The 12507-nt window shown below is 57.1% G+C and overlaps 2 protein-coding genes across 2 annotated transcripts; one reads left to right on the top strand and one right to left on the bottom strand.

Moving 5' to 3' along the window:
- The first annotated feature begins 571 nt into the window (after positions 1-571).
- On the top strand, positions 572-5797 carry TLCD3B (TLC domain containing 3B). The gene is made up of 5 exons (XM_040634536.1): positions 572-971; positions 1844-1927; positions 4525-4759; positions 5200-5295; positions 5510-5797. The coding sequence occupies exons 1-5, from the start codon at positions 847-849 to the stop codon at positions 5795-5797; spliced, it is 828 nt and encodes a 275-aa protein (XP_040490470.1). The 5' UTR covers positions 572-846.
- A 1164-nt stretch (positions 5798-6961) lies between these two features.
- On the bottom strand, positions 6962-7757 carry CUNH16orf92 (chromosome unknown C16orf92 homolog). The gene is made up of 3 exons (XM_040636558.1): positions 7661-7757; positions 7171-7329; positions 6962-7053 (listed from the first exon to the last, which is right to left on the bottom strand). Exons 1-3 carry the CDS (start codon positions 7755-7757, stop codon positions 6962-6964), a joined length of 348 nt encoding a protein of 115 aa, XP_040492492.1.
- Between the last annotated feature and the right edge of the window lie 4750 nt (positions 7758-12507).

Genomic DNA, 12507 nt, shown 5'->3' with positions numbered 1-12507 from the left:
CCCCTATGCCGCAGCTGCTGTCTCTTTAAGGGCCTCCCCCTCCCTCTTTCTTTGCTCCCCCCCATCTCTGTCGCAGCCGCTGCTGTGGCTCAGAGCTGCATGGGGAGACGCTGCTGCAGGTCCGGTTTCTTGGTGTCTGGTCGGTGCCATCATTCCCCACCCCTCCCCCGCCCTCCCCAAGCTGGTGACTCCCCCCTCCCCCTCCCCCTCCCCACCGAGGGGGCAGGGGGCTGGGCAGGAACTCGCTATAATGCCCCGTGCAGCCTCCCGGCCAGGCGGCAAGGACCGTGGCGGCAGCGAGAGGCGGGAGAGCAGTGCTGACCGCTGACCACTTGCCCAGCCGCTCCTCTTGTCTCCTTCCCTCCCTCCCTTCTCTCCCTCCCTCTCTCCCTCCTTCTCAGGGCTGGCACCACAGTCCCACCCCGCCTTCTCGGGTCCTCCCAGCCTCTCCACGTAAGCCCCCCCTCCCCACCTGCCTCTTCTCTCCCTCCCCTCCCCCACCCACATCCTCCTCCTCCGGTACCCTCTCCCTCTCTGTCCTCTTATCAAGTCCTCTCCTCCTGTCTCGCTTCCAGACCTCTGGCCAGCTTCCTCCCGCTCCCTTTCCCGGATCCTCCCTCTACCCAGTCTCTCCCCATTTCCCCAGTCTCATTTAACTCCCTTTCTCCCTTCCTCTGGGCTGACTCGCCTGCCCCATCCCATCCCCGCCCTGTCCCCTTTGTGCCCCTTTTTCTTTTTCTCTCTCCTTCCCTGGCTTGGTGTCCCTTCTCCACCTCTAACTCCCTTCAGCTCGGCCTCCCTGTCCCCTCACGGCCGCCAGCCTCCCTGCCCGAGGCCTGAGCCACCATGCTGACCCCAATGGTGGCTGGGGGGGTGGTGTTCCCCGGACTCTTCCTCCTCTCCAAGAACACGCTCCAGCGGCTGCCCCAGCTGCGCTGGGAGGAGGCTGACGCGGTCATTGTCTCAGCCAGGTAAACTGCATCCCTTCCCCTCGGCCCCTCTCCCCTTCTCAGGCATTATGGGGGTGGAAGGGACCCCAGTCCTTCCCTGGACCCTTGGCCCATTAGGGACTGGGGGTTCCTGAAGTGGTTGGTGGGCTTTACCTCCAAGCTTCCTGCCCCCTTCACTGCCTTACTCCCTGTCCCAGGAGACCTCGTCCAAACCCAGCCATCTGGTCTACTAGTATCCAGACTGCTTTTCTTCCCTCTCCCCCATTCACCCTCCCACCCTCCAAAACAGGACCAGCATGTGACTAAAACATTCCTATAAGATATTAGGGAACAAGGCGAGGGGCAGAGAGCTGTGAATTAGTCAGGGCACATGTATGGGGGTACAAAAGATAGAGGAGTGAAGGTAGAACTCCGTACAAGCTGGAATGAGGACCAGAGTTGGGGAGGGGAGCATGGGGACAGTCAAAGAGTGAGCGGGAAAGTGGCTGGGGGAATATGGGGTCACCAAGGAATGGCGTGGTGACTGGAAGGCTGAGTGCTGCGAGAACAGGCCTGGGGCACCCCCTTGCCATCCAGGGCTGTCCCTGTGCTGCCCCTCCCCAGGAAGAGACCTTGTTATCAGCATTGTCTCACCTCAAGATGACCTCCCTGGTGTCCTCCTGAGAAGAGGGCCACTCAGTGTCCACGACTGACCAAGGGAGGTGTGGGGTGTAATGAGTAGCAGCAGCGGGGTGGGGGGGTCCTGGAGCCTGAGGTTGGGGGTGAGCCCTGGGCAGGCTGGCCTCAGGCAGAGACAGGCAGAGAGTGGCCCGAGGCGCAGTAGCTGGACAGTAAAGAGGAGAAACCGAGGGCTGCATCCCCTTCTTCTACCTCTGCTCCCTCTTTCTCCCTAGGCTAGTGTCCTCTGTCCAAGCCGTCATGGCCTCCACCGCTGGCTACATCGTTTCCACCTCCTGCAAACACATCATAGATGACCAGTAAGTGCCTCAAGACCACCTTTGCCCAAGTTCCTGCAGCCCATGTGCGTGTGTGACTCCCGAGGACCCCAGGTCTTCTAGGGGACTCTTTCAGTGGTCCCCAAGCCCTTCACTTGGGACTGAGCAAGTTAACTGCATTAGCTGCAACTCAACACCTAGGGATAAATTTATCCATGTCCTGTCCTTAAAGGTCAGAGCCAGGGGGTAAAGGAGTGGGGATCAAAAAGGATTGTCAGCGGCTCTTAGGCTTCCTGCCCTCTCATATCGTAGTAGGTCCTGTGTGCCCTTTCCTCCCCACCTCTTCCCCCCCTTACATCCCTCAGACCCCTTTTCTAACCAGCACCCAACTGGGCTGCCTCCCTCCTCATGCCAGGCTCACCCCTCAGCTCCTCCCAGAATCCAGGTGTCCAGTCCCAGCTCCGTGCACAAGAGGGAGACAGAGGAGAGAGATGACAGAGACAAGGCCACTAATGGTTCGCCCGTGGGGGGTGGGGTGGGGGAAGGGGGAAGAGGCCAGACTTTGGCACTGTAGGCTGCTGCAGTGCCTGGTGCTTGCCAACAAAGCCCAGGCCTGAGAGGTGGGGCCGTAGGAGGAAGGAGAGGGGCCCTGTCCGTGGTGCTGACGGGCCGGCTCCAGGTGACCCGCGGGCTGCTGCAGATTGCTCATTGGGGTGCTGAAGAAGCCCCATGCTTCACTTCTGGCCCTGACCCCCTTCTCTGGCAACTGTGGGGCTGCAGGAACATTGTCTGGAGGACCCTGACCTGGCGGTGCCCCTCTTTCTCTCCAGATGAGTTCCCTTTCTGTGGAGGGAGGTACATCCCTTCCTGGAAGGGCTGCCCTGACGAGGCATTGAGCTGCGTGAGTCAAATGCCTAAAGCAGTCTGGCTCTTGCACAGTGGGTGCTTAACTCTTCTTCAGGTCCCATTTGGTAACTGGGCTTCCTCTTCCCCTCCGCCCTTCTGCTCCACCCCTGGGTCTTTCTTGCTCTCGCCTTCTCAGTCAGAGGTCACCTTTCCACTTTTATATTTCCTCTCCCCCCACCCAGGGCTGTTCTTGTCCTTTCCCCTGTAATCCTCAGGTGGGTGGGGAAGATCAGGGTTAATCCAGGGACAACAGCTGTTCCTACTTCTGAGCACCTAACTGCTGAGAGTGTGGGGACGGGTTTAACTCTTCAAGTTAAACCAAGACTGGTCCCCCCACAGGCCACATGGCTCCTGGGGTGGCTCTCCCAGCTATTCTTGCTCCAACTCCCTTTGGGCCAGTTGGACCCCTTTCCACCAGGGCTGTCCCTGCTTTCCTGCCCTGTGTGGCTAACCTGGGCTGCTGCTCCCTCACCTCTCTCCCTTTCTTCATGCTCCAGTATGAGTCTCGGGTTCTCTTTGCCCCAAATCATCCCTGCTGGAGTGGACTGCCTGTCTCCTTGCAGACCGGTCTTCCCAGGGTTTGCAGTCTGTCTCCATCTCACCTGATCCTTCGCTGGCCTCCCCCCGGGCCCTCATTCCTCCTCTCCCTTGGGCAGCTCCTCATATATGGTCTCAGCTCCTTTTCTGTGTCACTCCGGCTGACTTTGCTTTCATCCCTCCACCTAGCTGGGCCAGTTCCCTGACCTTGCACTCCCACCTTAGACCTGCCACGGGGCTATAGCATTTAAGAGAAAGTGCTCAACGGGCTGAGTCAAGAAGAAAAATGCAATATTGCATATTCAGGCACTTTTCATTTTTGTTTACTCTCAAAGTACACAGAACTTTCTCTGTTCTTGGCTCCTTTTGCTCAGCATTTTCTCCATTAACGCTTGGCTGTACCTGAAAAAAACAAGAGGTTGGGCGACATTCGGGCAGAATTTGCAGGCCTAACAGCACCACCAAGTCCCCAGTGTGGCTTGTCTGTGACACCTGTCTTGAATCTTCTAGGGACAGTGGAGCCAGACTTCCCGTGGTTGGTTATTCCTTGGCCAAATCACTTAGTCTCTCAGTTTCCTCATCTGTAAAAGGGGGGTGGGAACCATCCCCACTTTGTGTCGGGTTTTTGTGGGGAGTGAATAAGTTTATGCATGTAAAATGTTTTGGATATTAGAACAATGCCCGCGTGTCAGTGGATGTCAGCCAAGACGACCCCTCTCCACTGCTTTTGCCTCTTCTGCTGTTATTTGTCCTAACCTCAGCTGTCTCTCAGATCTTGCCTGAGCTTGCTCTCTCACTCTGTCACTGCCCTGTGGTCTGTGGCTGTCCTTTGTGGTCTTTTCCCTACCTCCCCTCTCCCCATATTGCAGAGAGAGAGAGAGAGAGAATATGAATGAACGAATGATGAATGAAGGAACATGAAAAATGGGTGGGTTCTGAGGTCAGAGAGCCCGGGTTTGATTCACAGCACTCCTACATGTCAGCGTTGTGACCATCCGACCTTGGGCCAGTCTCTTGCTCTCTACCCTTGGGTTCCATCACAGAACTCGAGAGTCCCGCCATCTCAGGGTTGCTGTGAATATCGCTTGCGATCTGACTCCCGGTGGCCCATCCAGCGCTGACCCGGGCACCTGGTCGCTGCTCTAGCCATCTCCTTTCCTCTCTGATCCCCGCCCCTCTCTCTCTCCGCCCAACAGACACTGGCTTTCCTCTGCCTACACGCAATTTGCAGTGCCCTACTTCATCTATGACATCTACGCCATGTTCCTCTGTCACTGGCACAAGCACCAGGTCAAGGGGCACGGAGGGGACGAAGGGGGGGCCAGAGCCCCGGGCAGCACCTGGGCCGTGGCGCGCGGCTACCTGCACAAGGAGTTCCTCATGGTGCTCCACCACGCCGTCATGGTGCTCGTATGCTTCCCGCTGTCGGTGGTGAGTTGGGGTGCTGAAAGCCAGGGCCCCCTGTCCTGCTCGCGCCAGCACTGCAGGAGCCCGGGAAGCCCTGTGGCCGGGTCCCCCAGCAGCAGGGCAGACCCAGGATGGAGAGTCCCCACAGAGGGTTTCCTGAGCCCCAGACCAGCCCCAAATAGCAACAGGGTCTGGGGTCAGCCTGGCCCGGGCTGGATCTGCCCAGCCGTGATGCCTGGGAGCCCTGGTTGCCGGTCTCTGCGCCTCAGTTTCCTCATCTGTAACTTAAGGTATAGAGTCTCCCTGGCAGGATGGTTGGGGGGATACGGTGACGTCATGCTCGCAGCTTTGCCGATGCACACAGGTGTTCAGACTTTCCAAGTTGAGCATCTGCCAAAGTGGCCCCAGAGAAGAGGGAGGGAGTCCAGGGTGAGGCCCGCCTAGTTCCTCCCTCTCCTTCGCAGGTGTGGCGTCAGGGCAAGGGAGATTTCTTTCTAGGCTGCTTGCTGATGGCTGAGGTCAGCACCCCCTTCGTCTGCCTTGGCAAGATCCTCATCCAGGTGAGAGGGTGCCTGAGGGTGTGTGAGCCTGGAGGGAGGGCGCTTTCAGGGACCTTCAGGGATTCTTGAACGGGCCAGGTCTGGGAGGGGCCCCAGGCCCGGGGTCAGGGGCGGTGGGGCCCAGGGTGCTGAGGAGGGGAAGGGTGCTGGCGTTGGGGCACCCGCTCTGCACCCCTCCCCCCTGCTCTCTGACCTCCCCCCGTCCCCCCCACAGTACAAGCAGCAGCACACTCTGCTGCACAAGGTGAACGGGGCCCTGATGCTCATCAGCTTCCTCTGCTGTCGGGTGCTGCTCTTCCCCTACCTGTACTGGGCCTACGGGCGGCACGCTGGCCTGCCGCTGCTCGCCGTGCCGCTCGCCATCCCGGCGCACGTCAACCTGGGCGCCGCGCTGCTCCTGGCCCCCCAGCTCTACTGGTTCTTCCTTATCTGCCGCGGGGCCTGCCGCCTCTTCCGGCCCCGGGGCTCCCCGCCGCCCTCTCCCTGTCAGACCCAGGACTGAGGGTGGGGCTGGGGGACCCTCCCCACCCCACCCCACCCCATACCTTGGGGATGGGGCTCTGGGGCTGCCGGGCCTGGGGGTGGGAGCCAGAGGCCTCTTGCCCTGACAGCCCCAGGACCGACAGGTGTACTGCAAAGGGGTGGGACATCTCCCCCCGGGGGCAGAGGGTCAGGGACCAGGTGAAAGGCAGGGAGGGGGAGCCTCTTCTCCCAGCAGTGCCTGAGCTGAAGATAGCAAACCCCTTCCTGCACACCCCTTCTCCCATCACCAACCCTGGGGCCCTGGGGAAGCAAAGGACAGAGGAAGGGGACATCACTTCCCATCCACTGAGGGCTAGAGGGCCGTGGGGAAACTGACTCAAGGGGACCAGGACTCAGAGAATGTGGGGGAGGCCCTGCTGCCAAGGCCATCCCAGCCAGCCCCCCTGCTGCAGACTCTTCTCAGTTCCCACACCATCTGGGAGGGAGGGGACACCTTAACCTCCCCCCGCAGGCCTTGCTTGGGGCTAGCTGCCTCCACTGCTCCTCTCTCTTGGGGAGGCCAGCCTGAGGAGTCTTATTTATTTTATTTATTTGCCCAAATCCATACTAGTCTGTGGGGGTGGGGGGAGGGAGGTGGCTGCTACCCCCAACCTTCCTAGTGCTGAGCAACCCCGGGGGCGGGTGAGGGGGCACCCCGTCCCTTCCCCACTAGGCTGCACATCTTGCCCTCGGGCCCTGGCATGTCCCTGGTGCTACAGACCTCTCAAGGCTTCCTCCAGTCTGGGGTCAGGGGACCCTGGGAGGTGCTTTCCAGACCGCTAATAAAGACGATCTGATCTGCGTGAACGCCACCAAGGCCCTCTTCACCCAGTTCTTTGGTGCAGGGAAGGGTGGGGGGTCTGGGGGTAGAAAGCACGGATGACCCCAGGATGGGGCAGGACCCCCTGCCTGGTTACCGAGCAGTCAGGGAAGAGAAAAGCAGACTTTTATTCAGCGGGTTTGGGCACTCAGGGCAGAGTCCAGGGCCCTTGTCCGGCTCCTCAGGCCCCTTTCTGCCAGGTCCTATGGGATATGAGATCAGAAGTGGGAGGCCACACTAGGCTTTTGGGTCCTTCAGCCTCTCCCAAGGCAGGCTGAGGCGGGAGGGGTCAGCAAAAATGGGAGTGGCAGGGGAAGGGGGGCCTTACATGTGTGTGCAGAACTGGTAAAGGAGGAAGAGGAAGGCCACCACCAGAGCGCCCACAAGGATGTGATGGAAGAACTCGGAGTTGGATCCTGTTAGACAGGGAGGGGGACATGGGGACCCTGGCCTCCTTTCCAATGGAAGGGCCAAGGGCAGTTCTTCTCCAGGCCCTGGCAAGGAAGGAAGCCCCTTCTCAGGCGGGTTCATACCTGAGTTAACAAAGATGACAGGTTTCTCTCCAATAAACTGGGCCACGGCCAGGAGCCTGGCTTGGTCTGAGTCTGGGTAATCAAAGAAGTCAGGTCTGTCTATGAAGAGCAGAGACTCTGCTCCCCGGGCCAAGGTGTTGGCACTCTCCCGGCTGGGTGCTAGGGAGCAAAGTCTACGTCAAGAATCAAGCAGGCCCCTGCCCTCCACCCCAAGAGGCTGTAGCCGACCCAGGACCCTGTCAGGCCACACAGCCTTAGTGTGCTGGGGAGGGGCTTGGTTTTGTTCCAGGAACTTCTCAAGGATCGGCTGAGCTCTCCATGCGAAGGCCCATGCTGGATGGGGAGGGTGGGAGAGACATGTGGAGGGAGAAGAAGGCCCTTGCTTGGCCTCCCAGCTCCTAAGGCAGATTGACCCTTCACCCCCAAGACTTCCTCCTCCCCACTGCTCCCAGGACAGCTTCCCACCTGTTTTTATGGTCCCCAGTCCAACCAGCCACATCCATGCCCATGCCCACTGCCACAGCCCCATGACCCTTCCACTCCTGTGACAGGGGTGGGGGCTCTGTGATGTCACAGCCTGGGGCCATTCTGAGCACAAGCTATGGGGTGAGGGGAGAGAGAAAGTGCTGGGAGCTGGGACTCTTCCCCCCAAGTCCCCACATCCGAAGAAGACATTTTGGGACCCCCGCCCCCAGGGCCTTCATCCTTTGGGGTGAGGCTGATGATAAAACAGTAACAGGGGCAGCCCCAGCATTTAGAAATAGGAGGTACTTGGGGCAAGCTTGCTGGAAGCTGGGACTAAGGAGAACTGCAATCGTGTAGCAGGCACAGTCTTTCCTGGGGTGGGGGCAGGGCTAAACACCTCCCATTACCCCTGGAATCCACTCTCTCCATGGACGCCCTTGCCCACCACAGCTAGCCTGCCCTCATTATACGGAAAAGGGAACCAAGGCATAGAGGGGCAAATATCATGTGGGCGACGCACACTTCCCAGAACTGTGCATTGTCCTCTCTGAGGCTCCCCCCTGCCTTGGGTCCCCAAATTCAAGGGCATAGGAGTCACTTAGTACTCAGCTGAGGACGACCCTGGGGTTGGGAGCCAGGAGAAATAACAGGCTTGTCCCACTAGGTGGCAGCAGTGTTCACGGTTGCCCGTTTCCCTCCCACCCGCGAGGGCACCGCTCCAGCTCCTCCAAGCCCTCCTCCCGCCTCTTCCCGCAGGTGCTGCAGGAAAAGGTACTACTGAGGGAATGGCGGGCACTGGGGTTGTCGGAGAAAAGGCCCCGCCTATCTCGAGGCAGGTCTCTTGGTCACCCACGGAGCCCTCGCAGCCTCCTGTCTCTGGGTGGGCTCCCCCAAGGGCCTTCCCATTTCCCATTTCCAATCCCCGCTTTTCTCTATTTGTCACTTTCCAACAGCCACTGTCAAGCCTGCGCGCCCCTCTCAGCCTCTAAGAGTTAGCTCTCCTCTGATTGGCAGGTGGGCCTGTCCATCACAGATGTGTCCCGCCCCGCCCAAACCCAAGGACACTTCAGGGTCTTCTTGGTTTGACTACACAGATGCCTGTTCTCTGTCAGTCCCAATTCTGGGACTTCCCCCAAACGAGGCATGTGTCTGTGGCGCGTTGGGAGGCCCTCTGTCCTATGATGGAGGTCCCCCCTTCCTCCCGTCCCCCACCCTTCCTCTTTTTTTGCCCTCAGGGGCTACCCTCTGGGTCTCCCAACAGTAGCCCCACGGAGGTCCTTGCCCTGCTCAGCTTCTATTTCCTAAACAGTAAAGCCCAGGGAGGAGAAAATGGGGGAGCAGGAGACAGACTCACATCTACGGGACCTGCCTCTTTCCCGTGCACGTCTCTCTTCTAAGAAAGAGGAAGTGACTTATCCAACATCAGGCATGTGAGGGGTCGAACCACCTGGCTCCTGACAGCCCAGGCCTGTGGGAGGCTGCCACCCCCCTTTAGTGGGGAGAAGGGGATCCGAGCCTTTAGCCATTGGCGTGGATCTTGCAGTTTCCTCACTAGCCCCAAAAGAATGAAGCTGCCCTCTCCACCAGAAAAGGCCCTTTTGACATAGGCAGTGATTTCTCATTCATTTATTCATCCGATCATTAAGTAAATGTATTGAGCTCCTGCTCCGAGCCGGCTCTGTTTATGGGTTAGATAGAAATCACCAGGGCACGGTCTCAGCCCTCAGGGATCACAGGGGAAACACCTCTTGGATGCACATCATTAGAATATAGACAGACAACCCCTATGGGGCTGTCTACACTTGCTGTCTCTGCTCCCTCACCTTTAATGTATTCTTCAACCCCTCCCGACCTGGCTTCGTCCTCACCACTCCACTGAAGCCACTTTTGCCAAGTCTACCAATGACCTCTTAACTTGCCAAATCTAATGATTACTTCTGTTCCTTCCAGTCTGTCTCCAGCAGAGCGCGCATGCCCCTGCCTCTTGGCGTGGGAGCCACACTCCCCCGTTTTCAGGGTTCCTCCTTCTCCAGCCAGCTCAGCCTTGGACCTTCTCTTTTCTGTCTATATTCTCTCTCCCTAGGTGATCTCATTCAGTCTCATGGCTTTAAATACTATCTATATGCTGGTGAGTCACAAATGTATATTTCCAGCCGAGTCCTCTCTGAGCTCCAGACTCCTCTACCCAACTTCCTGCTTCGTGTCTCCCTATGTCCAAAACCATCTCCAACTCAATAGATCCCAAATGGAGCTCTTGGTTCTCCTATCCCAAACTGGGCTCCTGCTTCCCATCGCCGCAAACGGGTCTCACCGTTCCTTGAGACGCTCTGCTCGACACAAACACCCAAGGAGTCATCCCAACCTCTCCCTCCCTCTCTCCTGACAGAGCCGTCATCAAGACCTGTTGGCTCAACTTCCAACACAAATCTCCAATCCATCCGCCTCCCTCATCCTCCATTGCTTTCCACTCTTTCAAGTCAACCCCATGCCCCCCCTGGTATTTCGACAGCCCGTGGACTGGTGGACTGCTCTCTGTTCACTCTTCCCTCAGAGAGAACAAACTAGAACACTCAGATCCACTACTTTAAACCCTTCAATGGCTTCCCGTGGTGCCTGTGTGAGTTATGACCTTCTTACCCTGACCTGCGAGACTCCTGCCCAGCCCCATCCACCCACCCAGCCCAGCTCCTGCATGATCCGCCCTTGCTCAGCACACACTCCAGTCTTGGCACACACCTGTGCCTAGGACACAGCCCCCCCTCCCCCGCCAACATGAACTGGCTAACTTCTCCTATCTTCCGGGTCTCAGCTGAGACCACACTTTGAGAGGGAGAGGAACTCCCATGGCCTTGGGATTATCTCCCGTCCATCTCACTGCATCGGAGTTGTCTGTGTATTTTGTCCATTTCCCCTACAAGGCCGTGAAGCTAGAGATCACTGATCTGGGTCATACACTTGCACCAAAGCATACAGTAGGTGTCCAATAAATATTTATTGGCTGAATGGAGCGATGAAAACCTTTCCAGCCTGTGGACCAGCGAGGGTGCAGCACTGTCTGCCATTTGCCCTGCAACTGGCTCGAGCTCTTGCTTCCTCCTCATCTTGTCTCAACAGGGCTTTCTGGAGGCGCACTGCTGGGCAGGCCTTCTTGGCCAGCTTGCTCCCCCCACTCCCTGCAGGCCCGGGTCTGCCTCTTGCCAAACCCACCAGCTCCGGTCCTGGACGGGGTCTCCCTTGGTCCTGCCTCCTCTCTTATCCTGGATAGCCCCACAGGAAACCTGATGGTTGCCTTTAAACAGATATTATTTTAATGTATTCGTTTGAATAGGGAACAGAGGCGACTGGTACAAACTTCAAAAGGTACAAAAGCATAGAAAATAAGTCTTTCCTATTCCTGCCCTACCCTGCCCCCACAGCAATCTCCTCAGAGCCTAATGTAGTTACCACTTTCTTGGGCAGCCTTCCAGGGATGAGTTATGCACAAAAAACCTAAACACATATAAACTCTTTTCTCCCCATTCCATTCATACTGTTCCGCACCTTACTTTTTTAGGTTAAGCCGAGATTGGGAAGATGACTCCGTACAAGTACATGCATACAAGTCCACGGGCCTCCTCCTTTGCTGTGGCTGCATCCTCTTTCATTGTATGAAATTGTGTCGGAACTGATTGAACTGATCCCCTGCTTGTGGACATTTAGGTTGTTTCCAGTCTTTGGTCATTGCAAACATACTGTATTTAAGAACCCTGAACTTCGATTCTTTTGCTCATCGGCCAGCATATCTGTAGGATAAGATCCCAGAAGTAGAATTTCTGGGTCAAAAAGTCTGTGTATTTGTCATCTTGGTATCCAGCGTCAGAATGGCCTCGGGTGGTGGGGGTGGGGGTGGGGGTGCCCATTTTCCCACAGCGTCGCACGCATTGTGTGTTAACAGATGCTCTGAGTTTTGTCATCTGGTAGGTGATAAGTGCTGTCTCAGTGTGGTTTGACTTTGCATTTCTCTCTCTTTTTAAAAAAATCGTGTATTTTGGGGCGCCTGGGTAGCGCAGTCGTTAAAGCGTCTGCCTTCGGCTCAGGGCGTGATCCTGGCGATCCGGGATCGAGTCCCACATCGGGCTCCTCCGCTGGGAGCCTGCTTCTTCCTCTCCCACTCCCCCTGCTGTGTTCCCTCTCTCGCTGGCTGTCTCTCTGTCACATAAATAAATAAAATCTTAAAAAAAAAAAATCGTGTATTTTAAAAAAATACACATAATATTTCTATCTTAACCGTTTGCAAGCATACGGTTCAGTAGTGTTAAGTATATTCACATTACTGTACAACTATGCTTCTCTCTTACTTTTAAATCACAATACTTCAGGATACCAGTTTAGTGGTAGGCCCAGCTTGGGGTAGCCTCCATGGCACTCCCTGGTGGTGGGGGAGACAGAAACAGGCGCAAGAACTGAGCCTAAGGTAGCACTTTGGAAGCTAGGGGGTGGGGTGGAGATGCTCCAGGAAGGCTCCTAGGAAGAGGTGACCCAGGATGACCCTGGAAGGAAGGGAAGCTCTTCCAGGCCTGGGTAGGTCCCGTGAGCAAAGGTCCAGAGGCCTTAGGGATCCAGGTGCGTTCTAGGAACCGCAAGTAATGTTCCTGCCGGACAGCCACGGATAGGAGAAGTCAGGGTCTTGTGCCGACGGGCCTTGAAGGCCACTGTGAGCACTCTGTCTTTGGGAGATGGCGAGTTTGGGGCAAAAAAGAGCAAAGATCCAAGGCTGGAGTTTGACAGGCAGATGGTAGGGTTCAGGTGGGAAATGGCAGACTGGTGAGGGACTGATCTGCAAGGCTCCGCAGCATTCAGAACGAAGCTCCACGCCCCTCCCCACCTGATGGA

This window comes from Ursus maritimus, unplaced genomic scaffold (assembly GCF_017311325.1).
Source record: "Ursus maritimus isolate PB19 unplaced genomic scaffold, ASM1731132v1 scaffold_2, whole genome shotgun sequence".
Classification (NCBI taxonomy): Eukaryota; Metazoa; Chordata; class Mammalia; order Carnivora; family Ursidae; genus Ursus; species Ursus maritimus.
This window is presented reverse-complemented; position numbering and strand designations above follow the sequence as displayed.